Source organism: Haemaphysalis longicornis, unplaced genomic scaffold, assembly GCF_048455015.1.
Source record: "Haemaphysalis longicornis isolate Haplotype H1 unplaced genomic scaffold, Haemaphysalis longicornis Haplotype H1 scaffold_5, whole genome shotgun sequence".
Taxonomy (NCBI): Eukaryota; Metazoa; Arthropoda; class Arachnida; order Ixodida; family Ixodidae; genus Haemaphysalis; species Haemaphysalis longicornis.
This window is the reverse complement of record NW_027526385.1, coordinates 108,654,948-108,682,613: the sequence shown is the minus strand read 5'-3', so window position 1 is coordinate 108,682,613 and position 27,666 is coordinate 108,654,948. Positions and strand designations below refer to the sequence as shown.

The following is a 27,666-nucleotide window of genomic DNA, read 5'->3' as shown; positions in this document are numbered from 1 at the left end:
AGGCCCTAGTGCAGGGAATTTAGTAAGAGGGTTAGAAAAGTGAAGCTTTGCGGATCATAAAAATTTGCGAGTAACAAAACACAGCAGGACAAGTAATGACTACGAGGTTCGCAATCCTAGTTTAAGTCGGAAGACCATAACAAGGAAAAAATAAAAGTGAACAGCGTAGTCGCACACGAAATCTACACACAAGAATTACAAAGTATAGCGAACACAATCAGGTTAGTAGATAAAGGAAACAACCAAATATAGCCAAATATGTGGACGCAACGCACAGATCAGTTGCTGTGATTAGAAATGCGCATAAGGGAAAGCACAGGAAATAAGGCGGAGCATAATCACGTGCGTAAAAAACATTTACACTATAAAAATATAGTCGGACACAAAGTGCAACACTAAAACGAGAAAGAAACAGCAACAAAAAAATAAAAAGTAATAAGAAAACAAGAAAACACGTACTGTGGTACAGAAACCACACATTATTTGGTTCTTCAAGCATAAAAATTTAAGTATATAAGAATGTTACACGATATTGCAGGAGGGACAAAAATGTACAATGTGTGAAAAAATGGGTGAGTTGGGAAAAAAAAAAATGCCCGAATGCATAGTCGCAACTAAGTAGAGTCTCTTGTTTGAACTCGCAAGAGCTTCATCTCGATGTTGCAGTCAGACAGACGAACCCGTTTTTTTCGTCAACACTTTGTTGGTAATGTTAAAGAGCCATTTCACGGAAGCGCTCGAGGGCACTGAAGTGTTGTACTTGCGGAAAAGTGGTTTCAGCCACTCGAAGTTCTTCATCTGCGACAGCGGGTAGTCAACTGGTACCAGCAGGTACCGCAACAGCTCATCCTGTGCCGCGGCTGGGAGGGTCTGCTGCCCAAAGGAAAATAAATCCTCGGGCGCGGACGAGGTGGCAAAATCTGCGCTGGATGGCTTGGTCACAGCAGCCAGGTCTGTCTTTATGTCGTTGGTCGCCTTGTTTTGCATAAAACTGTCTGGGATCCAGGATCCATGATAGCCTAAATCTTAAGATTAAGCAACTGGCGACAACGAGTGGTCGCTTACCTTTGACGGGTCCAAACCTGCAAAACCGAACCATTGTTGGTGACCCGGTGACCCTGCAATCCCGGTGACCCTTCGAATAACCTCACAACGAGCGCAACTCCCCCGACAACAACGCATCCGCGCCTCGCGCGCACTAATGCGGCAATTACCCCTGACAATATACGGTGGTTTGATGATGATGATGATGATTAGTGGCTCTCCCTTTGAATCGGGGCGTCGGTTGTCAGCTACCCACTTGCCTGTTTTATTACGCTTACTTGCCCTACTCCCAGCTAAACTAATAGATTTGCTTCATGCCTCCCATCTCCCCCTCTCCCCTGTTTTAAACTCATCGCTCCCACCCCCCTTTTTTCTCCCCCCGCTGTTCTAAATTCTCATCCGTATAATTACTCCGCCTGCGTACCCTTCCCTTCCCTATTTTCCTTCACCACCACTCCAGTCTCCTCTTCGTCACCTTTCTGGCCTTGAAATTGAGGTTCCCCCTCGCACCAAATCCCAAAGCCTCCGCCTGCGTCGTTTCCCCCTCACTCCGCGGCGGTCGTATCTCTGTGCAGCCCCTGACAATATGGTCTATAATTTGCCGATCACTGCCTCAGCATGCACATGTTTCATCCTGCTGCCTGTAGCTACCCGTGCATTCCCGCGTTGTCAGGCACCCCGCCCGTGCCTCGAAGAGCAATGCACTGCCTCTCGTATTGCCATCGAATCCCTCCTTCTTAATTTCCAGTTCCTCTGTCCTATAAGTCTCTAGGGTTTTTTTCGCTTCCATTATCTGTGCTCACTTTGTCGTCTCTGCTGCCTATACCTGCTTTTTAGCTGTTGTGTAAACCCCCCCTTCCCCTACCGACTTTCCGTACCTCTTGGTCAGCTGCCTGGTCCTCCGTCTCCACCGCGTGTTCACGCTCCTGATATTTATTTATTTGAAATACTGCCAGTCTCTTTTGACACCAGAGCAGGCGGGCATACATAAACAGACATAGACAATAACAGTAGAACCGGTGGGTATACATTAATAAACACGGATCATAACAGTAAGGATACTGGGTACATAACATAACAGTGGTGAATAAACATTCTTTGGGCTGATAAAAAGGAAACATGCAGGTTTTGTTTATACAGCCAGGTGTTCGTTGTCGACAAGAAAATGGAAGTGTGCGACTCATATTTCAAAAAAATTTGGTCCAACAGATCTAAAAATTGTACGTGTCTGAATGTAGCACTTTATTTACATCCAAGTATCGAATATCGAGCATGCGTGTAGAACAGATTATATAAAATCAGAAAAACAGCAGGAAGAACACGTTACAGAAATCAAGCATAAAGCAGGAATAAGCAGTCCAGAGTCGCCGCAAAAGGATACTTTGCAACACGCGATGCAGGCATACAAAGGCGTAAGGTGTTGTACATTGTGCAGTGTACTGCAGCATAACGTGAATGGTAACTGGTTAAAAGATTTCCAACTATTTGATGTTTTCCTATTAGGGGCTACTATTTGCGATTCTTAGTAAAAATTAAGATAATGAATTCGTGTTAGTGGTTGACGGGCTTAAGCGGATCCATTCTCTAATGGCGAGTGGAAAAAATGAATGCTTAAAGGTATCGGTATGACAGAAATATTCGACTAAATTGCGCGGGTGCTTTTGCCTTGTTTGCCTGGTTTCGGGGAGGCGGATGTACTTATATGCGTCAATTTTATAGTGATTGTGCAAGAGTTGAAACAGGTACTTTAGTCGCCCTTGTTGCGTTCTAAATTCAAGTGTAGAAAGCCCAAAATCAGTTAACATATTAGTAGGTGAGTCCGTACGCATTTATTTATTTTATATAAATCTGACGGCTTGCCTCTGAACCCTTTCCAGTTTTGTAATGGTGGTAGCAGTATACGGGAACCATACGGTTTCGGCGTATTCTAGTACTGGCCTTATGTATGTGGTGTAAGCAGGGAGTTTAGTTGATTTTGGCGCAAGCCGCAAACATCTTCGAATATAAAACACCTTGCGTAAGGCAGAGGATGTAATGTTTGCGATGTGCGAGCCCCATTTAGAAGGAAGGAAGGAAGAATATAGAAGAAAGGCAGGAAAGTTAACCTGGCTAGAGCCTAATTTGCTATCCTGCACGTGGGAAAGGGGAAATGGGCAAAAAAGAGAGAGGAAAAAAAGAGGAAAAGTTGGACCAGACACGTATGCCCAGCACTGAGGCACTGACAGTGATTGACATTGGAGGCTCTCACTACGTTTTCTACGGGCGACGAACTTGAACACTAGGCCATTTAAGATCATATGTTAGAATAACCCCTAAATATTAGTGTTCATTTACTTTGACCGATTTCGTGGAATTGATGTGGTAAGAGAAATCAATGGGTTATTTTTTCATTGTTATTGTCATACACAGTTTTTTTCAGGTTATTACTCATTTGCCATTTGTTGCACCAATTGGGAAGATGATTTAGAGAATGAGTGAGCACGATATGGTCTCTAGGACTATTGATTTCCTGGTAGATAGTACAATCATCAGCGAAAAGTTTGATGTTACATGCAATTTTTGCCTTGATGTCATTAATAAAGATAAGGAAAAGAAGCGGACCAAGCACAGAGCCCTGGGGGAATCCTGATGTGGCAGGTGTGCTCTCTGATGGCACGTGTTCAAAGATCACAAATTGAGAACGGTCATGTAGGAAATCTTCAATACAACTTGTTAAATTTCCCGTTCCAATAATACTTTTTTAGTTTTGCGATTAGTTTGCTGTGGCACACCGAGTCGAACGCTTTAGAAAAGTTGAGCAGTATGAGGTCTGTTTGTGTGCGGTTGTTGATAGAAAGAGCAAGGTCATGTACAACTTCTGTGAGCTGCGTTGTTGTTGACAGTCCACTTCTAAAGCCGTGTTGGCTAGGTGATAAGGTTCCTTTAGCTTCTAGGAGCAATGTTAGATGCTTTAGGATGATGTGTTCGAGTATTTTACATGATGTACTAGTGAGGGAGATTGGCCTAGGGTTAGAAGGGTCTGTGCTGTCGCCTGCTGTAGGTATCGGTGTTATCTTCGCTTTTTTCCAGTCACCGGGAACCTTTGATGATGAAATGGATTTACGGTAACTAGTCCTAAATACCTGCTACACCATTCTGCATACCACCTGAGAAATTCGTTTGGAATGCCGTCTGGCCCGCAAGCTTTTTCTGGGTCAACCTTCAGCAAGAGGTTCAGAATTCCCTCATCAGTGTTAATTAATGGGTCCATTGTAACGCTGTCAACAGATGGGATGTCTGGAGTTTTTCCGTTATCTTTTGTGAAGACTGAGTGAAAAAAAAAATTGTTGTAGAGATTAGCTTTAGCTTTTTCTTCTTCAGGTGACAAATCGGGAGTGTCAGTTTTTGGGGGGCGGCTATGTTTCCAGAATCTACCCGGGTTATTTTTTTATGAAGGAAAGAAGCGTTTGGTTGAAGTAGTATTGCTTTGCTTCTTTTGATTTGGATTTGAAGTTTTCTATTGCACGTGTCAGGGTAGTCGAGTTGGAAGGGTTTGTGCCATTTTTCTTTGAAGATTTACGTACTTTTTTTACTTTTCGTTTGGCATGTAAGGGTTCTCGTGTAATCCATAGATTGTGTCTGCGTGGTCGTGTCGGTCGTAAAGGAATAAAGCAATTTACACAGTGCGAAACAATCTTTTTGAATTGAAGCCAGAGTGTGTTAGCATTTGTGTAGGACCTGCCAGCCGAGTCTGAGAATTCAGGGAATTCATGCGCCAGGTGTGTTAGTATGCAATCGTCATCGGCTGTGGAGTCGCCACTCGTTCGTATGTCTATTATTTGGTCGATTATCTGGATCATTTGAAGTTTGCCATACAATTGGGCTGATTGTTATTGGGACGAAGCAGACCACTGAATGAACGAAATTTGTGTCTCCATGGCCCCTCTAACGTGTAGAGCAGCCCACGAAAAAACACAGGTTAGCCAACCTATTCCGTTAAACCTAAGGATAAAAAAAAAAGAAAAAAAAAAACAGGCATAGTAGTAGTTGGCGATTTAAGCGCACTTCGCGCGGCATGTGGTTACGGAGCGGAGGCAGCCAAGGTTAAAAACTTATTGATAGAGCGCAACAAAAGAATGGAACGCATTTCAAGCGCTCCGACAGGCAGAACTACTAACGGGGGACGACGTAACGGAAAGCGCGGACGAAGAAGAATAGACGGCACGACTCCGCCAATACGTCGAGTACTCCGCCGAAACGATGCCTCAGGAATAGAGATGCAAATTTTCATGAAATTTTGCGGGGAGTGAACAAAAAAAAAAACAGGTTTTATTCACGGTTTTTTTTTCAGAAAAGCATGAAAAATTGAAGAAAAGACGATTCCGCACAGATCTATAATAAATTCGACATACTTCTTAAAAGGACACTAAAGTGAGTATGTCAAGCTCCCGTTTTTGCTTGCACTGCGTACACTGGCTCTAATGAACACACTTTGCATCGTTTATCCGGCCGATAAGGCGGTACTTATTTTATAAAGCCTGAAAGAAGAAAAATTATCATGCACGGTTTGCGACGGCTGCACCAACTAACAGCAGTGGCGTCAGGTAAATGTGCTACGTGATTGGACGATGTCCAAGACTAGCACTCAAACGGTTCTGTAAAACAACATGCTTGAAATCCGACGTACGTTATCGTGGATGGGCATTCTCGCTATCTCCATAATCGCCATACCGCGCTTCTCTCACGTTGCCGGATGTAAAATGCCTCAGATACGCCTCGTGGCGAGCACTAGCCGAGGCCTACGCAGTGGATGAACGCGTAACGGCAGACGCTCAAATACCGTGTGTTTTTCTCCCATCTTTGGAGCTTGCCTCACTCATGCCTGTATCGTAAAAAGCGTGTTCGCACGAGACCAAGGGTCTGCTGATTCTGGCCTGTGCCCACTGCCCACAAGCAGTCGGCACTTATGGCAACAGTACTCGCTAACTTATAGCCAACGAGAACTCGCTAGCGTTTCAGTGTCCGTCTGCGTGCGTTCTGCGAACTCGCTCGTTGAGCAATGAACGTTACGGCCCAAAAATGGTGAATTTTTATATAGAAAACATCAGCCGACAACGAAGAAATGAATTTACAAAAAAAGTATGTACCCGCGGGGATTCGAACTAGCTACTTGCAAAACAACGTAAGTATCGTTCCAGACCACTCGGCCACGAACCAGCGCTGCCGATGTTGAAAATGTAAGGTATAAAATACAGAACCACTTTACACTTTTATTTAGTTTTACTATTTCTAGCTGCTCAGATGACTTTCTGTTTTATAGCGCTCGTGCAGTAAGCGTCCCACAAATTCCCATAATATCTCAGGTCTAGAAATTGCTTTTCTTAGACGGAAAAGCGTTCGCAGATGTGTGGTCGTGCTGCTGACCGCTGTGTTTGCCCACGCACAAAAGTGCTTCCTGCACCCTAGTTTTCCGCTGTACGGTAAATTTTTCAGTTGATTTGATTTCCTTAGTGTCTATATTAACTTCGCTTACTCTTCTCCCGCCTTCAATTGGCCTTAGATTTTCCTAATAGCGTACCAGTCAGCGAAACGTCGCATGTGCGCCAGTGCAGCGCTTGTGCGGCGCTTGTGGAGCGCTTGTGTGGAGCGACCCGAACTTGCAGCTTGATATAGTGTAGAAACTAACAAACTAAAGAAAGGCACATTCTTCCATTCACAAACGTGTCGTGACTTATTTTAAACTGAGCGAACGAATTGCGAAGACCCGTCGGCGAATGGTGGCTGCATGGCCGGCAGACAAATCACTGGGCCAACTAACTCTGTCCGAAGGTCGGCGAGCCGTGCAGTAGCGCAGTCAAGCCAAGTAATTTTTTCCTGACGTCACACGAAAACGCCACAGAATATGGGCGACGATGCAGAGAAGAAGACAGCATCTGCGAGTTGGTTGATTTTTCTACTAAATAAATTCGTGTAAACGCACCCAGAACGGTCGAAACAAGGCCTAGGGACTCCGGACTACAATTTGCGCGAGTGATCCCGCAATGTTTACAGATCACTTCAATGTCCCTTAAAGGCCTTCGATGTCTTCGCAAACGTGAAAAGTGAAGGTAGTTTCCGGTGACAACACGCATGATATTAAATTACGGCTGCTGTAAAAATGCGCAAATAAAACATAAAAGAAACCTATTCGGGTTTGAATGAGATTTGCACCCGGGTCGCCAAGAGCCGCGGTGAAGTGTGGTCAATACGGCACTAACCTTGTATCGTGCCAGGATGGAACAAGAATTGTCCGGATGCGTGCTGCATGACCAGTGAACGTGACGTCACAGCAAACACTATGCAGCAGTGAAGAAGTCTTTGATAATCGCTTTCAAATCACTTAAAAGGCTAAAGTGGCCGATGATTATTTTTTTTCCATTTACATTCAAAATACTGAATACAATTGTTTTATGCTGCATCCCAAAAGTCTCATCAGAGCTCCCGCTATCAAAATCGGTGCACGATTTTACGTCAAATCATTGATTTGAGAAATGTTTTCCTTACTGAAGATTCGTCATATCACAACTAATTTAAAGGGACAGACATCCCATTTTTGTGGAGTATATTTTATTTATTGCCCAATCGAGCAGGAAATTCGACACGTCCCGTGGAACTGAAAAGGCCTCCGTCAACTCCGGGCCCGACACTCCCAACGAAGTGGCGTAATATGAATCCTGGAAGACACCCACGAATCCCAGACATGCCAAGGAGACATTTCTCTCCCTGAGGGAGTTCGCAAACGAACCAGGCGTATCCCGAAGACTTTAGGGCCTGCAGTAGCCCCGGACCCCCTTGCCAACGCCGCCTGTATAAACATTGCCTAACGAGTAAGCGAAAAATGGCCAAACAGCCACTCTCCTGTTGCTCTCTCCTACCATTCCCCGCTCCGTAGCCTTCCAGCGTGCTTTCGTGTCCATCGGCCAGCGCCGCTTCTCGGAAACTATGCAAAATAGTTGACAGTTTGTTTAGCGTTTCCCAGGAGGCGCTCCTACGCCTTCCTGTTTTTCAGCATGCCTGTCTGTCGTGGTCTGTCGCTGATAAAACCGCCTTCGCCACGAAGCAAAATCACTTGCGCTGCCGCAGGCTGATGCCGGATTTACGCGCTAATCTACTTGGATCACAGGCCCCGAAATTTTCGGAGTGGGGCATCCCCCCTCTGTCCCCTACGCATTCCGGTCTTGTTTTGTCCACGCTGGTCGCACTCCGCATCGGTACGCACTTCTAAAATTGAGGACTGTACTGTAGAAGCACGCGGATAGCGTACGTGGCGGGACTCTCCGCTGCTTATCCTTTTTTTGTTTCCCGCAAAGTTGTTACAGCTACCTCGGTCGGGACCTCGCGCCTTTGTTTTCCATCTCCACAATACAAATTTAAAACTTGAAATTCAATTTTTATTATATATCGCCAAGAACACAGAACAGTGTATACGATGGAAGCGTAAGAAAATAATTTAGCACTTTTCGCTGTCTCAATGCTCATCCCTCGCCACAGGCGTGTGTTCTGAGTATCGACCCGGGGCTGAATACGAGTAATAAAGTAACACTGGCCTTACCCTAATTGCCGGAAAGAAGTTATGCTAACCATTCCTAAGAAATTCCCGTCCCGCTATGCCAGCCTTGCTTCGCCTGCGATGCGTGCGTGTTGGTTGGTGAGGAGGTGTTGTTGCATAGTCCACCAGAATCCTTCAAGCCGACACTGGTGGGATGGAAGCCGGTCCCATGAAGATGTAGGTGGCATACATTTGGTGGCGCTCCGTGCTGGCAAATGTACGTGGCGTAAACGCGAAAGTTCCACAAACTGAACTGCACCACAGGACTACTGCCACAAGCAGTGTCACATATGTCATTGTCGCAATGAACCCGCAAAAGACCGTTCATTTCCAACGCCACGGGCGTGTATCAATAACGAGGCGGGCTCTTCAGGCAGGCTACCAGGAAAACTGAAAAAAAAAGCAACAAATGCACCAAAAGCACCCAGCACCAAAAGACGAGGCAGTGAACACTCTTGCGGCTAGGAGCTCCCCACGCTGCGCTGGGCCGCCGAGGTCGCACTGTTCACGGGCAGGGACACCGTGGAACAGCTTTTGCTTGCCGCCTGGAGGAGAGTTTCACTCGAACCGGAGCATATGTGGAACATGCTCTCATGCTCGGGAGTGCGCGTTATCAGCGTGTCCAGCTTGTCGTAGATGACACCGTCGACGCCCTTGTCTTTGAGGTTGGCGATGGTCTCGGCGCTGTTGTTGTCTTCGCCCCAGCAGAAGAGGATCAGCTTGTGCTGCTTGACAAAGGCGACGAGGCTCGGGTGGCGCCGAAGCTCCTCCGTGTGCACGTTGATTCCCATGATATGAATGGAGAGGGCAAAGTAGGTGGCCATGCGGATGCTGGAGGTGCGAGTGTCCAGGTACGGTGGGTACTTGTCCGTCTGACCCTGGGTGAGGAACAGCAGCGGGTACTTGTTCTGCTTGAGCCGAAGCATGGTGCAGATATCCGGATGGAAGCAGGAGAGGATGATGTAGCGCTCGCCGCTGTAGTCGAGAAGCGTGCGCAGGATCACGTCCACATACTGGTTCATGTCGAAGTTCAGGTCCACCTCCCACGTGCCGTCCCGAAACTGCATGGGACACTTGATCTCGACGTTGAAGCCGACAGATGGCTCGACGGCGTCGAGGACGTGCTGGAGGGTGGGAAAGGGCTGGTTGTCTTCGAGGTCGTCCTCGTGGAAGTCGTACTGATCGATCCTGTGTCCCGCCGGCGACAGCTTTAGTTGCTGGAGCTGAGCCATAGTCAGGTCTTTCACGGCCAGCTGGAGCTTTTCCTCCTCCTGCAGCGGAGACTTGCGCTTCTTCATGCAGATGCAAATGTGGTAGTCATGGTAGACGACCGGGACCATGTCCTTGGAGAGCTGCACATCAAGCTCCACCATGTCCGCCCCGTGCTTTGCCGCATAGTTGAACGAGGCCACGGTGTTCTCCAAGACGTTCTCGACCTTGTCTGTGCGCCGCGCATTTCCCGAGCCCCTGTGACCCACATCCAGTCCCCGGCTAGTCTTCCTCCAGAACTTCGAATAGGTCTCTCGGCAGTTGCAAACGTAGCCCGCTAGGGGCCTGACGATCAGGTACGACACCTGCAATTGTCCCACAGGCTGGCGCTGGTTGCCGGTGATGGGCACGGTGCAGGTTCCAAAAGCGCCCTTAATGTTGCTCGGCAGGATGTAGCTGAAGCCGATGTGCTCAGGAATGCCACCCTCCTTGATGGCCGGGTGCACGTAGAAGTCCACCATGTACGCAGTGTGCGAGGGATCGAGAACCTGTGCTTGAAAGATGACAAAGTCGTCGGGAACGTAAATATTTCCAAACTGGCTCTGCTTCTTGAACGCACAGTTGCCTTCTTTCATAACAGCTATTTCAATGACCGGCCACTTGACACACTCAAAATCCGAGATGCTGTGATGTTCGCTCTCTTCCCCCAGTTTGGTGGCGTCGCTGTTTCGGGCGGAGAGGTCCATGGGCGTCACGAGGTAAGAGATGGGCTGGGACTTGTACTTGCTTCTCCACATCACTACCGCGCCGTCCGACATCTTCAGGTGCACCACAGACTCCGACGTGAGCCAGCCAGGTTCCACCTTGTCTTCACCGTCGTAGTTGCCGAACACGTCGACGGCGGCATCCCGGCCAATGGTTATCTCGTTGACTCTGAGCGAGCGTGGCTCCATGGCTGTTTCCCATCTCCGCACGATGATGTGGCCGTTCTCGAGCACTACGCCTACCAGGTAACGAAACTCCAGCGTCTTGTCCCCCGGCACACGCACCTGGACGCGCCACACTTTCGTGGCGGGGTCTTCGAGGTGCATTTGAAGAGCGCGCGTCACCTGCCATTCGCCAAGCTCTGGGCTGCTGCCACACACGAAGACCGTCTCGCCGGGAACGGTGTCCGCTCGCACCCGCAGGTTCAAAATCCGCCCCGAGCTGGCCTCCATCTTCGTCCTCGGAGCAGCCGCGGCGGCAGCTCAGTCCGCCGAGGATGCAGAGCGCCGATAAGTGCACGCGAAAGTGCCGCAGCGGCACGAGACAAGCAGCTGATCGGCCGGCGTTGCCAAAACGAACTCAGCCCCCTGCGGACGACCCGCTGACGTGGGACGCAGCTATCGGCACGCTTACGTCACCGCCTCATCCGAGCTTCTGAGTTGCGCGATTCGTCGCCGCCGGAACACTCCCCCGAAGCGGCTGCTTGGAGACGGTTGGCAGCGATTCTTCTGGCTTATCTTTTTTTGTTGTTGGAGACGGGGAAGTTGCACCGTGGGCCGTTGTCTCGGTGCCAATGCACGGTACAATTTTATCCCAAGCATACTGGGCGCGAACAAAAAAAGAAAAAAAAAGGCAATTCCACACAATACAAAAAATGGGATGCCGAGCAAAAGTCTGGGGTTGCGAATCGTATTACGGCAGCACCGTGGAGGAAGGCGATACGAAACCCCCGGTGTGCGCGATGGTAAAAAGAAAGCATTATGCAATATCAGACACGCTACTGCAGCGTGACGACCGTAAACCGCGTTCTAACAGTTTAATTAGAAAGGAGGGGGAAGGTAGCCTCTCAATAAAGTGGCCATGAAAACGAAATATGACATTGTTCAATTAGAAGAACTGGCCTTTAATAGCTCACTCATCTCTATCCCAGCCATAAAATAATCGATAATAAACAAAAGAATTACTGAAAAACTTCCTTGTATCAAGCCACAGTGAAATAAGATGGGCGTGTTATGAGTCTTTTATGACCCAACTCTGAAAGAATTTTCATCAGTGTTTTAACTGCACGTTCGTATTCAAGTGATGCGCCAATAAACGGAACTAGGGGTCCCACTGCAATCGCCCGCGTCATGTTTGTTGGCGGTGGATTTGGTCGACTGCCGCTGATCGCACGAACAATATTCTTTCTGTGACGTCTTAGAAAAATCGCTTGAAAGCTGCCGGGGAGTCGCCACTCGTTGGTATGTTTATGATTTGGTCGATTATCTAGATCATTTGAAGTTTGCCATACAATTGGGCTGATTGTTATTGGGACGAAGCAGTCCACTGAATGAAAGAAATTTGTGTCTCCATGGCTCCTCTAACGTGTAGAGCAGCCCAAGAAAAAACACAGATGAGCCAACCTATTCCGTTAAACGTTACGATCCAGAGAAAAAAAAACAACACGCACAATAGTAGTTGGCGATTTAAGCGCTCTTCGCGTGCCATGTTATTACGGAACGGAGGCAGCCAAGGGTAAAAAGGTATCGATTATGCGCAACAAAACAATGGGACGCATTTCAAGCGCTCCGACAGGCAGAACTACGAACGGAGAACGACGTAACAGAAATGCTGGACGAAGACGAATAGACGGCACGACTCCGCCAATACGTCGAGTGCTCCGCCTAAACGGTGCCTCAGGAATAGAGATGCAAGTTTTCATGAAAATTTATTGGGCGTGAAAAAAAAAAAAAACAGTTGCTCTTTCATGTTTTTTTTCAGAAAAATATCAAAAATTGAAAAAAAAAAACGATTCTGAACAGATCTATAATAAATTCGACATGCTTCTTAAGGCTAAAGCCTTAGACGTCTTTTCAAGAGCGAAAAGTGAGCCTAGTTGCCGGCGACTACACGCAGGAAATTAAATTACGGCTGCTTCTAAAAAATAAGTAAATAAAATATAAAAGAAACCTATTCGGGTTCGAATGGGATGTGAACGCGGGTCGCCAAGCGCCGCAGCCAGGTGTCGTAACTACAGCACTAACAATGTACCGTGTTTTTTTTTGTTTTCCACATGGAAAACTATTGCACTACATTGTAGGTAACGATATTTACAATACACATTTAAAACTATGTAGACACACAAATAAATTGGTTACGCACACACACAAATGAGTTGATTACAAGCTGAAAAACAAAACTAAACACAATTGACAAATATGTACACGTTTACAACGGGGGCAACATTGAACAACTAATAAGGAGGGGGTACCAATCAGGGCGAAAATCATTCTGGTCATAGACGTTTTAAGATTAATGATCATATGGCAGAAGTGTGCTATGGAAGAAACCATAGACTCAGCGTGCCTATCCAGCATTCGCGTTTTCCATAAACTATGCAGAGCGATTAGAAAAAAAAATTATATGCCAGGATGGAGCAAGAATTGTCCGGATGCGTGCTGCCCGACCGGTGAACGTGACGTCACAACAAACACGATGCAGCAGTGAAGAAGTAATCGATAATCTTTGACTTACGCCTTCAAATCACACAAGAGACTAAAGTGGCCGATAACGTTTTTCCGTTAACATTGAAAAGAGTATAATTGTTACACTCTGCATTACAAAAGTCCCAGCAGAGCTTGCGCTCTCAACATGTGCGCGATTTCACGTCAAATGATTTATTTCAGAAAGAGTTTTCTTAACTTCAGATTGGTCATATCACAATGAATTTCCCCGGAGAACCTCTGTCTGTTTTTTTTTTCAGTGTTATCCTGGTTAAAAAACAAAAACAAAAACCCTTTTTCTAATGAATTTTTTTTCGACTGCTCACATTTCTAATCAGAAAGCCGAGCTGCAATACGCGGACGTCAGATTCCTACAAATGTGGGCAGAAAAATGCCGCCCACATGAGCACACAAAAACGCAACACGTCCCTCAGGAGGCAAAGAGAGCGTCTAAATGAAGACATGCAAGACTACGCAAACCCGCTCCCGCGTCAACACATTACGCGAGACTTGCGAACTTACAGAACTTCATATGTAATTGTCGCAAACATACCCGCCGCGGTAGCGCAGTGGCTAAGGCGTTGTGCTGCTGAGCACGAGGACGCGGGTTCGATTTCTGGCTGCGGCGGCCGCTTTTCTAGTGGAGGCGAAAAGAAAAAAACGCCCATGTGTACGAGATCTCGGCGCGCGTTCAAGATCCCCAGGTGGCCAAGAATAATCCGGAGCCCTCCACTATACGGCGCACCTCATCGCCTGCGTTGCATTGGCGCGTTAATACGCTAAATCAATCAATCAATCAATCAATCAATCAATCAATCAATCAATCAATCAATCAATCAATCAATCAATCAATCAATCAATCAATCAATCAATCAATCAATCATCGCAAACATGGAACGTCTCGCGCAGTTTCGTCGACTCAGACAAGAGTTAAACAGCCCAAACGTTAGGCAGACCACCGCACGGGAACAGTGACACGAATGGGGAATACCCAGAGATATCAAGGACAGTTCTTATTACAGCATATTGTTGTGCTAGTTGGTTTCTGCAGCTTGGCTTTACAAGCCAATGGTACATAAAGGTTTTTTACGTTATGAGTCCGCATGATCAAGAACGGTCAAAAGTGCAGCTGCCATGGCATGTCTTCATCACAGGATTCCCAAGAGTTTCGTCGCCTAGGTTTTTGAAGGCTATTTTTTTTTCAAATTTGGCCTTGATAGCGGTAGCCAAGTCATTTTTGAAAAAGATCAAATGTAGCCGTACCCGTGAGAATGACGCCCCTCTGCGCTAAAGCCTCGTGGCTTGTTCAAGGAGGGGCGCGCACCATCAAAAATGTAGCCAACAGGGACCGAGTACTGGTAATCTTTTCTGTCCCTCGCAAGTTGGCTAGCTTTTGCTCCAAGATCCTCAAAGGTTCAAACAAGGCCACAGCATGCCAAAAGAAGCATGCTACATCATTTGTACGTTGTGCAACTGGGGTTCCCTGCTCTATACCACTCACTTGCGGGAAGGTATAGTACGTATGTGGGCCCGGCCGGCCGTTGGGTCAATGTCCGCTTGAGGGAGCACCAGCTATCAATGAAAAACAAAACCGGTTCGCATTTTTCACACCATTGTTTTATCTGTGAAGACGAACCATGTCAGCCGCTGTTGAATACAACTAAAGTGCTGTGCAGAAGTCGGGAAGAAGTCTCCCGCGATCTCATACGGGCCTTTTTTTATTCGCAAGAACCGTGAAAATTGATTGATTGATATATTGATTGATTGATTGATTGGTTGATTGATTGATTGATTGATTGATTGATTGATTGTAGGGGATTAACGCGCCGACGCCACGCAGGCGATGAGGCGCGCCCTAATGGAGGTCTCCGGATTAATTTTGACCACCTGAGGATCTTTAACGTGCACCGAAATCTCGTACACACGGGCGTTGTTGCTTTTCGCCTCCATCAGAAAAGCGGCCGCCACGGCCGGGAATCGAACCCGCTACCTCGTGCTCAGCAGCGCTACGCCTTAAACCGTAAAAATTGTGTGAGGGCAACTTTTGTTAGTTTGTACGGCAATAAGTTTAAATTTTTAAACAGGATGGTGCATCGAAAAAAGAAAAAAAAAGGACTGCCTGCGCGCATGTGTAAAAAAATGTATTTATTCATGTTGGTTTTCCTAATAAAGCAAGCTGTGAGTCTGCGCCCGCCCGGTCTCCTTCGTACTAGTCCTGTCTTTTACGCCCAGTTGTTCTACTTAAAAGGACAAATATGCCCGCCGAATGTACCCAAAGATTCAGCTCAAGAACTACGCGGGAATAGACAAGACTAAACTAGGCCACATCCCTATCCATCACCTTAATGCAGCACTTACGCACTAAATCGTCACCGGGTTGAACAAAATAATTCCTAATCTTGAGGACGAATCCATCGATGCGCTGACCATATACGTGGAGGAATTTTGGGACTAGCCACTCATCACTTCGGTGAAAGGTTGCTAAATAGTCATAAAGGTAAAGACAGAAGAAACTACACCTTTAAATACTCAGAACCACGTATCTCAACTACGTTAAGGAAAACTCCTGGAGCAAGTGGTGCTAGAAGAATTAAGGAGGGTACATAAAAACAGCCCAGATAACGCAGCACGATAAAAAAATTAAAACCGTTCCAGTCAACGTGAGAGCTATCGAAAGTGCAGGGCAGTGATTTGCCAAAGGAGCTGTGGCGCCGTTATCCGCTCATTGCTACCACCCCTCACGCTCTTTGCCTCGCTCTCTCACTCCTTTCTGGATTAATTGAACAGAGGTTTGTCCAGTACGATTCAATTTTCCCGCCTTCGCAGTGCTCGCGCGCTCTCTGCCTGGAGCAGCGCGAGCGGGAGTTCGGTTTTTTTAACAGCGAAGCTGTTTAGCAAATCGCAATTTTTCAAGACCGCAGTTAAAAATACCAAGAAATTGCCGAGCGCGTGCACGTGAGCGCGAGCCTCGCGGCGATCGCCGGGCAGTTAACAGAACCAAGAAAACGCCCAGCGCTCGTGCGTACGTGCCTCGCCTTTGACCGCCCAGCGTCTCCTACCCACGTTTGTCAAGCTAAGAATACCCACCTAGGGAGATTGGCCTAGTAGGCAAAAAAAAAAAAAAAAAATCTCCAGCGTTCGCCGTAATCGCGGCAACATTTACTTGCTCGGAACGACAAAGACACGTCATAGCGTACGCCCCTCCAAGGAGCAGCTCTGAAAGAGCAAAGCGGTACGGTGGAAGCAGCTGACGGCCTCGTCTTTACCGGCCGACGACAGGGGTTTTAGCTGGCAGCGCCAGGCAGCGCGGCTGGGAAGTCTTGCCCACGACGGACCGCATCGCAGCGTGGGGTGTGGCACCCTCCGACGGGTGTCCACAGTGCGGGCTTTGAAAAACCCTGCAGCATGCAATCTTCGATTGCCGGGTTGCAAAGTCCTACAGGAAGTTGTTAACACGGATGTTTGAACACAAACTCGGCGCGCGCACTAAATCACGCGACGCGTTTTTTTCCGTTTTTGCTGTGCATCGGTGCCCTGATCACCTGGAGAAGGCGCGGCGGCGCTCAGAGCGAGGCCGCGAAAGTTCATATTTCCCATGCTACGAAAGATGCGTTCTCGTCTATTCGACCACCTGGAAGCTGAGCTCGCCGCGCTGGGGGAAGAACAGTTCCTTCAGCGGTGGTCCGCTCGGTTTGTCCGTGTGGTAAAAGAACAAACATATATGGCTGTTCTACCCAACTGATCGTTGTGGTGATGGTGATATTTTGTTGGTAACTGTCGGTGTTGCGATATACAGTGAACTGTCGGTAGTGGTAATAGTAGTTTATGCACTAGTGAACTATAGGGAGCTGTAGTGAGTGGTGTGATAGAGTCGTGAAGTGATACAACATGTAGTGTGCATGGTTCCCTGCTTGAGAAGCCTTTTAATATGTTGTCTATTTGAATCTTTCGAAATATTGTTATTTTTTTGGTGACCCGTGTAGTATTCAGCTACAGGGTCTTTGCTTATCGGTTAGGAAATTTTCTTTCCGGGGTTTCTTTCCAAGGCCTCTGTTTAGATTCGTGACGGCGCGGGGCTCTGTTTGGGTCACGGACGGAGCAAGAATAAGATAGGAGGGGAAACGATGCTTCCTAGCGCGGCGAGATAATGTCACAAGAGCTCGCCATCTGCGTATCTGCCGCTGGTGAAGAAACTGCGCGGCCGCCGAGATTGGCATTTAAATGCGCAGCCACGGGATGAATTGCGACCGCTATCACTTCGTCCATCAGACCCGCTATCCTCTCCTTTGCCGTCGCAACTGCGGAACTTTGTCGGCCGCCTTGTTTTTCGTTGTGATTAGCGAGCTTTAACTGACCGTTTTTCACGGTCCGCTAAGCTCCGATAACAAGCGGGCGCGCTATTGCGCTTGCGTGGAGCGCTTGGCGGCGTACGGCATTAGAGTTTTAGCTGATCGTTTCTGACGGTCCGCTTCGCTCCGATAGCTATAGCGGGAGCGCCGTTGCGCATGCGTGGCGCGCAAGGGCGCTAGCGGCGATACCGGAGCGGGGCCCTGCTCCCATTGGCGTAACTAGACAGGATGGCGCCCATAGCAAATATATTTTCGCGCTTCTCATGATTATAATGATAGTGATTATTATTATTATTATTATTATCGTCATCTATGTTGAAAAAGGCCATCTGGATGTTTTGGCAAAATGAATGAGTGATTTTTTGATAGATTGTTCGCTACTCTGGACTATATAGCCGTCTTAGCATATGTATTCATCGTATCATGGCCAGAAGTTCACAAGGTTCGAAAGAAAAGTGAAAGAAGAAATGAACCTTGTCGGTCACCGGTTCTCGTCTCACTTTACATAAAATAGGGCCATGAAATGTATTGCTCAAATGATTTATTACAAACTTCATATCTGCATACTATGCGCACATTTTTTTATTGATGCTAGTGATGCGTTAAAAAACTCATCCCGGCAATCCCTGTTGTCTCCTCGTCGCATATTACTTCCGTTTGTGATGCCAGTGCTGATGCCCACCGTCAGCAAGTTGCCAAGCAAAAAATTGGCTTAAATCCACGCTGTGAAGGCGGTTGGAAAGCAAATCCTTCAACTACACCCGCAACAATTGCCCGTGCGAGGTCCCTTGGATTCACACACGTGGCTCTACAAAGAGTGAAACCAGAGATTCTGCCAGCCGTTACCTAAAATTCGCGGGGCGGCGTCACGAACGCAGCAGCGTCTGCCACGGCAGGGCGGTAGAGCGTGAGTCGGCGGAAGTGATTGAGCAAAGACTTTTAGATGCAACGCATCTCATGCTAGCCCCTCTGTCCTTCCTGCGTCTGTCCGGCATTATCCGCACAGCTGCGTCTCTCCTCCTCTCCTCTCTCCGATAGCGAACACTCTCTCCCAAACAGCTGCGGGTTGGCGCAGCGCGCTCTCACTCCGTTGCTAGGCGCCGGTGGGCGGCGCTGCGCTCGGCGCTGCGCATGTGCAATACTCTCTCTCTCCGCGCTCTCCTCTCCTTCGGGCGCTGTGAATATAAGCGGCATGCCGCGCTCCGGCGGTCTCAGTCGACGGTCGTCCGCCCACCTCCCCTTCGCGTGAGAATCCCTGCTATAAGCGTAATCAATACGATGGAAAACGCCAATGGAACCCCCCATGAGATGCGTTGCATCACACCAGGGTTCCCGCGAGGGGAGGTGGGCGTAATTTTATTGAATCGCCTGCTGTGGTGTCCGTAGAATGGAGCACGATGACGCGGCCTACGTCATCCCGTCAAAGACCCTCTATTCGGCAGCCGCCTCTCTACTCCCCTTGAGGTCCTTCAGCCGCCCCTGAATGGGGGCCCAGCCCTCTCGGCTTTCGACCGGCTTCTGCCTTTCAAGGGCAGACAGGATAAGCTGGACGGACTGGAAAGAAAACGGCGAGGAGCGTCTTTCGAAGGGTGAGACAGCGGAACCTAGCCATCCTAATGTGCTAGCTTGGCGCTGCGGCAGGAAATGGAACGCAACTGCGCAAGTTCAGGAGGGCAACGCCTTCCACTGAGCATTCGCGGCGGGTATAGGTTTTGATGGAACACGACCATAATGGTTTGGTGTAAATATAAAAGAGGATCCATAAATTCTACAGGACGTGGTTCACCTCGCGTTTTAAGAATACCTGAAAAGGATTAATCTAATTGTAAGGGTACAAATTTTAAAAGCGCCACCCATCCCACCGCCAGCTTCTGGAATACAAACGAAAACAGAAAGCACATGCATACATGCAGCACGCCCACACACTGGATATAATCTGGGGTTGCCGCCTAGACTCCGCACCTAAGTATTCACACATCTGTGGCGCCGCTTCGTGACAAGGAAAGCAGTAAGGAAAGCAGAAAGGAAAGTAACTGCTCGAACAGCCACATTGCAGCAAAAGAAGAGGGCTGAGGAAGACAAGGACGGACAGAGGGGGGCGTATACTGGGTGCTATGCCGGGAGGTGCGCCCCGTGCGTGTCCCCCGACATTGCGCCCGATGTGTGACCCCCTCTTGTCGTCCTTGTCTTCATCGGCCCTCTTCTTTTGCTGCAATGTCGTGCCAGCAAGCCCATAATGGCTCTCTCTTCGACAGCGACTCCGCTAACCGGGACCTCTTAGCGGACCGTTGCGGCAGCTTACGTTACCGTGCGGAATATCAACATGGCTGCCCCGCGATGCGAGCGTGCTCCCGCGAACTCAGTTTCTTTAGTTGAAACGCGAGCGACGAAATCGCGAAAGCTCTTCCGAATAGGCAAAGGTGCCACAATCCTCAACGAGCTTTAGTACGGAAGCGAAAAACGTCGAACGAAGCGCGGGGCTGGTTCTATGCAGCGACGAGAAAGACAGCCGTGTATTGGCTGTTCCAAAGTTTACCGGCTTCTTTAAAATAATTTAGGACCATTATAGCGTGTAAGCGACTCCATTGTATTAAAAATGTGAAATAAGGCACTAAACACGGTACTTTACATTACTCGAGCGACCAAATTCCAATTCGTATCTTTACTTTGCGATGACGAATTGTCTTGCACACGCACAGGGCACAACCAGTGACGCGAATCTTTCGCCGTCGAGGGAGATACGGTTACCGCTTAGATAAAAGCCTTTCTGCCGCTGACGCTAAGATTGTGCCTAGCGGGCCGTCGGGAGCATAGCGGAGGGTCAAAAACGGTCAGCGAAAACTCTCTATTGGCTTCGGTTGCGCTGAGCAGACCACCGGCACCGGAGCGCACCGTCGGAGACGGTCAGCTATAAGACTCCAAATTTTAGAGTTATAGTAGAGCGGAGAACCGGCCCCCGGTACGGCACCCGGTACGCCTACGCATGCGCAAAACCAGTTTTTTCGCCTCGGTGCACGCGCAGTGGCGCCGGTTGCCTACCGGGTACCGTACCGGGACCGGTTCTCCGCTCTGCTATAACTGTCTGATTGGGAGTTTTTAGCTGACCTTTTCTGACGGTCCGTTCCGGTCCGATAGCAAGCGGGAGCGCCATTGCGCATGCGTGGCGTGCTAGGGCGCTAGTGGCGATACGGGAGCGGAACCCCGCTCCGCTACCCCGGGACTCTTAGCGGACCGTCGCGGCAGTCAACGCTGCCGCGCGGAATTCCAACACCGCTGCCCCCCGCGAAAGGAGGGCGCTATGGCGAACGCGTTTCACCATTTCAAACACGAGCAATGAAACCGCGAAAGCACTTCCGAATAGGAAAAGTGCCACACACCTCAACGAGCTTAAGAACGAAAACGAAAAACGTTGGCCGAAGCGCGAGTGTATTTTTATGCAGCATAGAGAAAGACAGCCGTGTCTTGGGTGCTCCAACGTTGAGCGGCTTCTTCTAAATTATTTAGTACCATTATAATATAACATACCTGCGACTGCATTGCATTCAAAATGAAAAATAAGACACAAAACATGGTACTTTATTTTAGTGACTAAAGTGTCAATTCTTATTGATTAATTCTTCTGCGCCTCGTCCCTGTCCTTTAGTCTGTGTACACAGCGCAATTGAACATGAAGAACCACCAACTAGCCCCATTCTACTTCCTTTTGATCAATTCTTATCGGTACAAAGTTTTGTTTTACACACGCACAGGGCACGACCAGTGACGTAAATGATTCCCCGTCGAGGGAGATACGGTTATCGCTTACCTAAAAGCCTTTCCATGCTAACGCTGCGGTTGTGCTGAGTGGGCCGCCGATACCGGAGCGGACCGTCTAAAACGGTCAGCTAAAACTCTATCTGGTCGCTCGCCCACGCTTGCCGCAATGGGCCGTTTTTTCTCCTGCATATTCTTTCTCTGTGGTTTGGGTCTATTGCTCCGCGTTACTGCGATGGCGTATTCATGGGAGGTTGGGGCCGTTACTACACCAGTGTGGGCAATTCTGCTCTGCTGAGGGAGTGCGTTACCGGCAATGGTCGCCGGGGTCAGGCCGCACCCCAAGCCCCATTCTGCAATTCCATCAATACGCGGATTTTTTTTAATCCAGTGGGAATTGTCTGGCACCGGGATTCGAACCACGACGCTCCTTCGCCACGCGAGGCGGATGCTCTACCTCTACGCCACCGCTGCACCCTGTTGGCCATAAACGGTAACAGAGTGGATCCCTAGAGAAGGCAAGCGTGGAAGGGGGCGCAGAAAGTTAGATGGGCAGATGAGGTCAAGAAGTTTGCGGGGATAAATTGGTCGCAGGTAGCACAGGACCGGGGTAATTGGAGAATAATGGGAGAGGCCTCTGCTCTGCAGTGAGTGTAGATAAGCTGGTGATAATGATGATGATGACTGCGGTGGCTAGATAGCGTGACCGCGGACGAGCTACGACGACAAGCCGGGCCCCTACAGTGATCTGTACTTGATATGTGCCAGGTTATCAAACACGAAACACCATCACGGACTAGGAAAACTGCTTCCCGCTCGACACAAGGGCCATTATCAGTGCGGATCTCACTAAAGATTCCGACAACGGCTGTGTTCGAGCGATTAATCAATTGTCTTGGACCTGAACAGACAGGTGTGCGAAAAACTGTATACGACTACGCTAGAAATGATTTGAATCGCCGAACGGAGGCAATGTTAGTCGGAAACATCGAAAGGATGAATTTTGGTGTTGGAAGCCTGAGGGTGCCGGCAAGGCTCGGTACTTGATGGTCACGTCTCAGTGGTCACGTTGGCTCGCTTCAGTAGCGGCATTGGCTTCCTGACGCTTTTTTCGTTGTCCACCAGTATTACCCATTCGTCGCCGTCATTACCACTGCTTCATGTGTTGCCGCCATGTTCTGACTGCCCACTGCAATATACCAGTCGTTCAAACGGTGACGGGGGTCACGGTACGCGTAGAGACGGCACGTGTCCGGCGCGTCGAGGCGGGTCGTGTTTCGACTTGGAAGTCTGCCTGGTATCGTCGGTAGCGTTGCCAAAACAGCGCGTTCTCCATACACTCCCTCGTTCCCTGCTGTCCTGTTGCTCTCTCTGTGGACGAATCGACACCAAAAATTTTGAGGACATGTCCCATCTGTTCCTCACGCAATAAAATTTATCGGGGCTCGATACTTATTAGAAAGTTTTAGCTGACCGTTTTAAAGCAAACCTTTCTACCTCTACCCCCCATGGGTTCTTTCGCGACCGTTGGTGTCACCAGAAAACTCCAGCGAACAAATAAAAGAATTTACTGGCACCGCCGGGATTCGAACCTGGAACTAATAGACTAACAAAGCGAGAGCCCGTTGTCTTACCGATTTAGCTACGAGCCCAGGCGAAGACGGGTAAGACAGGTAGTGTACTCACCAAGCACATCTACGGGTTTACCCCCTGCGTTCTCGCTGAATGCTACGTGAAAGCGTCACGCGAACACTCACGCCCGTCTAGCGGCCCTGTGCGAACCTTGCTCATGTGGTAAGAGTTACAAAAATTAAGGAAAGCTCACACCAATGCATGGCACCTCACTTCTAGTACGCCAATGTGCTAAAGCCTGTGGCCTCCAGTGTTCACGTAAAAAATCACAGCTCCTTGTCGTCCGCCCTCACGACAAATCAAGGAATACATTCAAATACTCCTTGATGGCCAGGCCATCACACCAAGCCCCAGCATCAAGATCCTGTGCCTACTTCTCGAGGCTAACACCAAGAGTGATATGACTCCTTGCAGCGCACCAAAAACAGCAATTATCAAATCATACACATGATCAGGCGAGTTGCCACCAAGAAGCGAGCCTGAAGGAATTCGGAACCTTTCGATTATTTGAAGCTTTCGTCCTCTCGAGAGTCACTTACGTCAACCCCCTGTCTTCTTCTCGGCAAGGAAGACATAGAAATGCATTATATAATGATTAGAAAGGCGGTCGAGCAGGCCATTGATCTTCTCATGAGTGCGTCCACACAGAGGCTGCTTAGCACGGGGCTCCACAGCACGGTGGAAGAGCTGATAGAAGGCCATCATTCTAACCAGAAATAATATCCGACTCAGAACTGCGGTGGTTAACCGCATGCTTTACTAGATTGGCTGGGCAGCCCAGAATGTCAATCCGCTTGACGTACTCCCAGACTCTTCGCGACTAAAACCAGAGATGCTCCCTTTGCTTAGAACATGAACCCCTCACATGACGAGAGTCACTGAAAAGTGCGGGCTCAAGCGCTAAACACCACCCTCGGTGGGGATCATGCAGTTATCTACACAGACGCCTCCAAACATCGAGGGCAGCAATACGCCATCATCGTGGCTACCTCCAGAACCAACCTCCTTGCGTGTACCTCGCTTAGGACCCAAGAAATGACAGCAGAGAAGAGGCAGCCATCACTTGGCTCTCACTCAACCAGGGGTTCGGAGGTATAGTCACCGATTCCCAGCAAGCCTACTGGAATTACCAGTCGGGTTGGGTGTCCTGACCTGCACTGCGCGTGCTAAAAAACCAATCCCCAAACGGTTCCATTCAGCTCATCTGGACACCCCCTCACGCTTCAATGGAGGGCAACAAATACGCCCACCCAAGAAGCCTGCGCTTTTACCTCCCGTGCTATGGAGCTGCACGAGGGCAGTCACCCGCTTGTCAGGTTCAGATAGATAACCCAGCGTTATCGCCTTCTGAGACAAACCGTACCTTCGCCTTACCCTGACCTTTCCAGAGAACAACAAACTACCCTACGGCTCATACAATCCGGGCTCCTTCCCACAGCCTACGCGTCTTCACCTAATGCACCCGAATCGCAACGACGATTAATGTAAATTTTGCTCCGAAGTAGGAACACTCCGCCCCGTAATCGGGATGTGCGACTTTAGCCCTGAGCACCCTGCTCTCTTTCCGTCAACTACCCAACAAGAGCAATGGGAGATGCTGCTGTCCAGGCCCTCTCTACCTACCCAGCTTCAGCGGGTGGGCAGAACACAGGCCGCGCGGACTGCATATGGGCCCCACCGAAGAAGGAATCACTCCTCAGGGCTGCAGGGCCGTTCAGAAATCTGAACAGAAGTATTTCTTCCTCCTGCTCCTACTTCTCTGCCGCAAATCTCGTCGCCTCCGTCCGCGGCGCAGAGACGGAGAAGTCAGATCGTCTAACACCAGGTTGGAGCTTACTTTAATTTTATAAAAAAAGTTTCCACTCTTGTGCTACACCAATACAACTCAACCAAACACCGTTCAAGCATCATGCATTTATTCAACCTTCCCAAGAATATCTCTTTGAATGAATTAATGGTGTGTTTAAGTGCATTTCACTTTTCTCTGGTTTTACTATTTGTTGAGCGATGTGAGGGAATTTAGGTGACGTCGCATGGGTAATCGTTATGGGTGGCCTTTCCAGCTTTGCTTTCCAACCACATTCACGGGGTGGATTGGCGCGATTTTTTTTGACGCTCCGCTATGCTCCCGACGAACCGCTCAGCACAACCGGAGCGTCAGCAGCCGAAAGGCTTTTAGCTAAGCGACGACCGTATCTCCCTCGACGGGGAATGATTCGCGTGACTGGTCATTTCGCGTGCGCCTGTAAACCAAAACTTCAACCTAAAGGAAACATAAGAATTTGTATTTCGTCGCCCAAACAAAGCAAAATACCGTGTTTCTTGGCCTCATTTAACCTTTTTTTTGTATAATGTAGTCGCTGAAGTCGTATAATTTTTCTAAATAACAATAAACAAGCCGATAAACTTTGGAATAGCCAAGCCAAGGCTGTCTTTCTCGGCGCTGCATAGAAGCAGCCCCATGCTTCGCTAGACGTTTTTCGCTTCCGTTCTAAAGATCTTTGAGGTGTGTGGCACCATTGCCTATTCGGAAGTGCTTTCGCGGCTTCGTCGGTCGTGTTTCAACTGAAGAAACGAAGTTCGCCGGAGTGCGGTCGCATTGCGGGGGAAGCCATGTTAAAATTCCACCCGGTAGCGTAAGCTGCCGCGACGGTCCGCTAAGAGGCCCCGGTTAGCGGAGCGGGGCCCCGCTCAGGTATCGCCGGTAGCGCGCTAGCGTGCCACGCATGCGCAATGGCTCTCCCGCTTGCTATCGGAGCGGAGCGGACCGTCAGAAACGGTCAGCTAAAACCCTTTATTAACAACTCCTTTACTCCTACATTATGTTTGGGTCTCTTTTTTTGTTTCCAATTCTTTGACTTTTGGCGCCATTTATTTCGACTGGGTTCTTTCCTGCTACAGCGTGTCTGCGTCTCTTTCTCCGCTTTCGCTAACTTCGCCTTGCAGCGCAAATCAGCAGACAGACTGGCACACGCCACACCCTCCCTTGAATCAGGGTCCTGCGCGGCTGGTGCGCAGCTCTTTTACTCACGGGCCAACAAGCGCAGGAATCACGCGGCACGCACGTTTGGACCCTTTCAGGTTTTGCATTATTTTTTGTGAATTTTGTAAAGCAGGCGCATTGCTCCTCAAAACTCCCGATTCCTGGCCAATCTGCCAAGTGGATATGTCAAAAAGGAACAACAATAATGAGTTTTGTTCCACCGCTTCAAAATGAGTGTGTGTGCCTGACATATAAAATATGTGTCAGTTGACGTACTGACATTGAAGATCGGGTGTGATTTTAAAGCTCTTAGGATAGCATAAACAAAAAAGGGAGAGATAGCAGAATGGTGGTTTATCAGGATGCTACTGTGGGGACCCCAGTTCGAATCACTTCGGATCACACAGGCTTTTTAATTTGTTTACTCCTTATAGCGGGACCATTTTTGTTAGCGCGCATTAACTAGGACGGTTCTTCGCAGAATGAGGCACAGTTCTCGCCTTAAAGGAACAGACATCCGATTTTGGTGGGGTATATATTCTTTATACCAAATGAACGGGTATTACAACACCCTAACTCGAAGCGTTTTGCTAATAGCGCCTTAGAAAGAACTTCTCAAAACGGAATTTTGAGATCTACCAGCCAAATGTGTCACACCAAAAGGTGTGCTGGCAACCGTGGCAGTAAACCGTGCGCCCACTCACTTTTAACTGCACGTGATAATTAAAGATGTATGTAAAAACTTGCTACCGGCTAAAACAATAATAATGTGCAACCTTTCCTGTTCCTTCATGCCATATTTTGAATCACCCGATAAGGCACACGGAATTGTTTGGAGACGTAAGTTTGTCATGTTTAGGTGCTACGTGTCGCCAGCTTTCTGACTTCAGAAAATTTAGTGCAATATTAAAATTATAATCACCTGTTTATTTGAAAACCCTTGTGGTTAACCCAGTTTATAAAAAGCTTGCTTTCATTGGGGTAGACGGCATGCACTCCACAAAAATCGGCTGTCTGTCCCTTTAAAAAGAATTGCGAGGCAAATAAGGTCACAGATAACTGTCTGTGCCTCATAGGCAGCTCGTGCGAACCGTAGTTTAACGTCTCGAAACGAATTCGAAGCGAAACGCCAGTTCGCTTAAAATTAATCGAAGAACCAGTAGTGGATCTTCAAGAATTGGTGAACGCCATGTATTTCCTCTCCCTCGCAAACTTGAAGCTCTGCCTGATGTGCACGCCTTTTTACCCGGCGTTTCTCGCAGGCACGTCGCATACTGTGCCAGCCGTGTTGTGCGTTCCAAATTCCTCAATGATAATTTTTAGCGCTTCAGCAGCGGCATTGGCCGCCTGTCGTTGCTGTTGTTGCCCAAGGGTCTGCTCATTTCGTCGCTGGCAATCCTATTCAGACTATCTTCTTTTGTCACTTATTCAGGCCCGCACTCGCTGTACACGCAATTTTACAACGCGTACAAGTGGTGATAAACGCATCAAGACACCATGCGACGAGCGTGTCAAATAAAGGGTAAAGAGAGGGAAGGGACAAGCCGCTACTATGCTGGACGTGGTGACAACGCAGCTCCAGCGGAGCCAATAGCGATGCTGGCTGGGCTGACATAACCCATCTCCGCACGCGCTTTCTATGCTCTTCTCTCGCTCTCTGTC

General features: G+C 48.6%; 2 protein-coding genes across 3 annotated transcripts in view; one reads left to right on the top strand and one right to left on the bottom strand.

The window, feature by feature from the left end:
• LOC144138673 (alpha-N-acetylgalactosaminide alpha-2,6-sialyltransferase 6-like) overlaps nucleotides 1-27,666 on the top strand; it is a 102,436-nt gene that overhangs the window by 29,095 nt on the left and 45,675 nt on the right. The window lies entirely within an intron of this gene.
• Nucleotides 8,444-11,273, bottom strand: LOC144138670 (glycerophosphocholine phosphodiesterase GPCPD1-like). Its single transcript, XM_077671058.1, has one exon. The coding sequence runs from the start codon at nucleotides 11,035-11,037 to the stop codon at nucleotides 9,073-9,075; it is 1,965 nt and encodes a 654-aa protein (XP_077527184.1). The 5' UTR covers nucleotides 11,038-11,273; the 3' UTR covers nucleotides 8,444-9,072.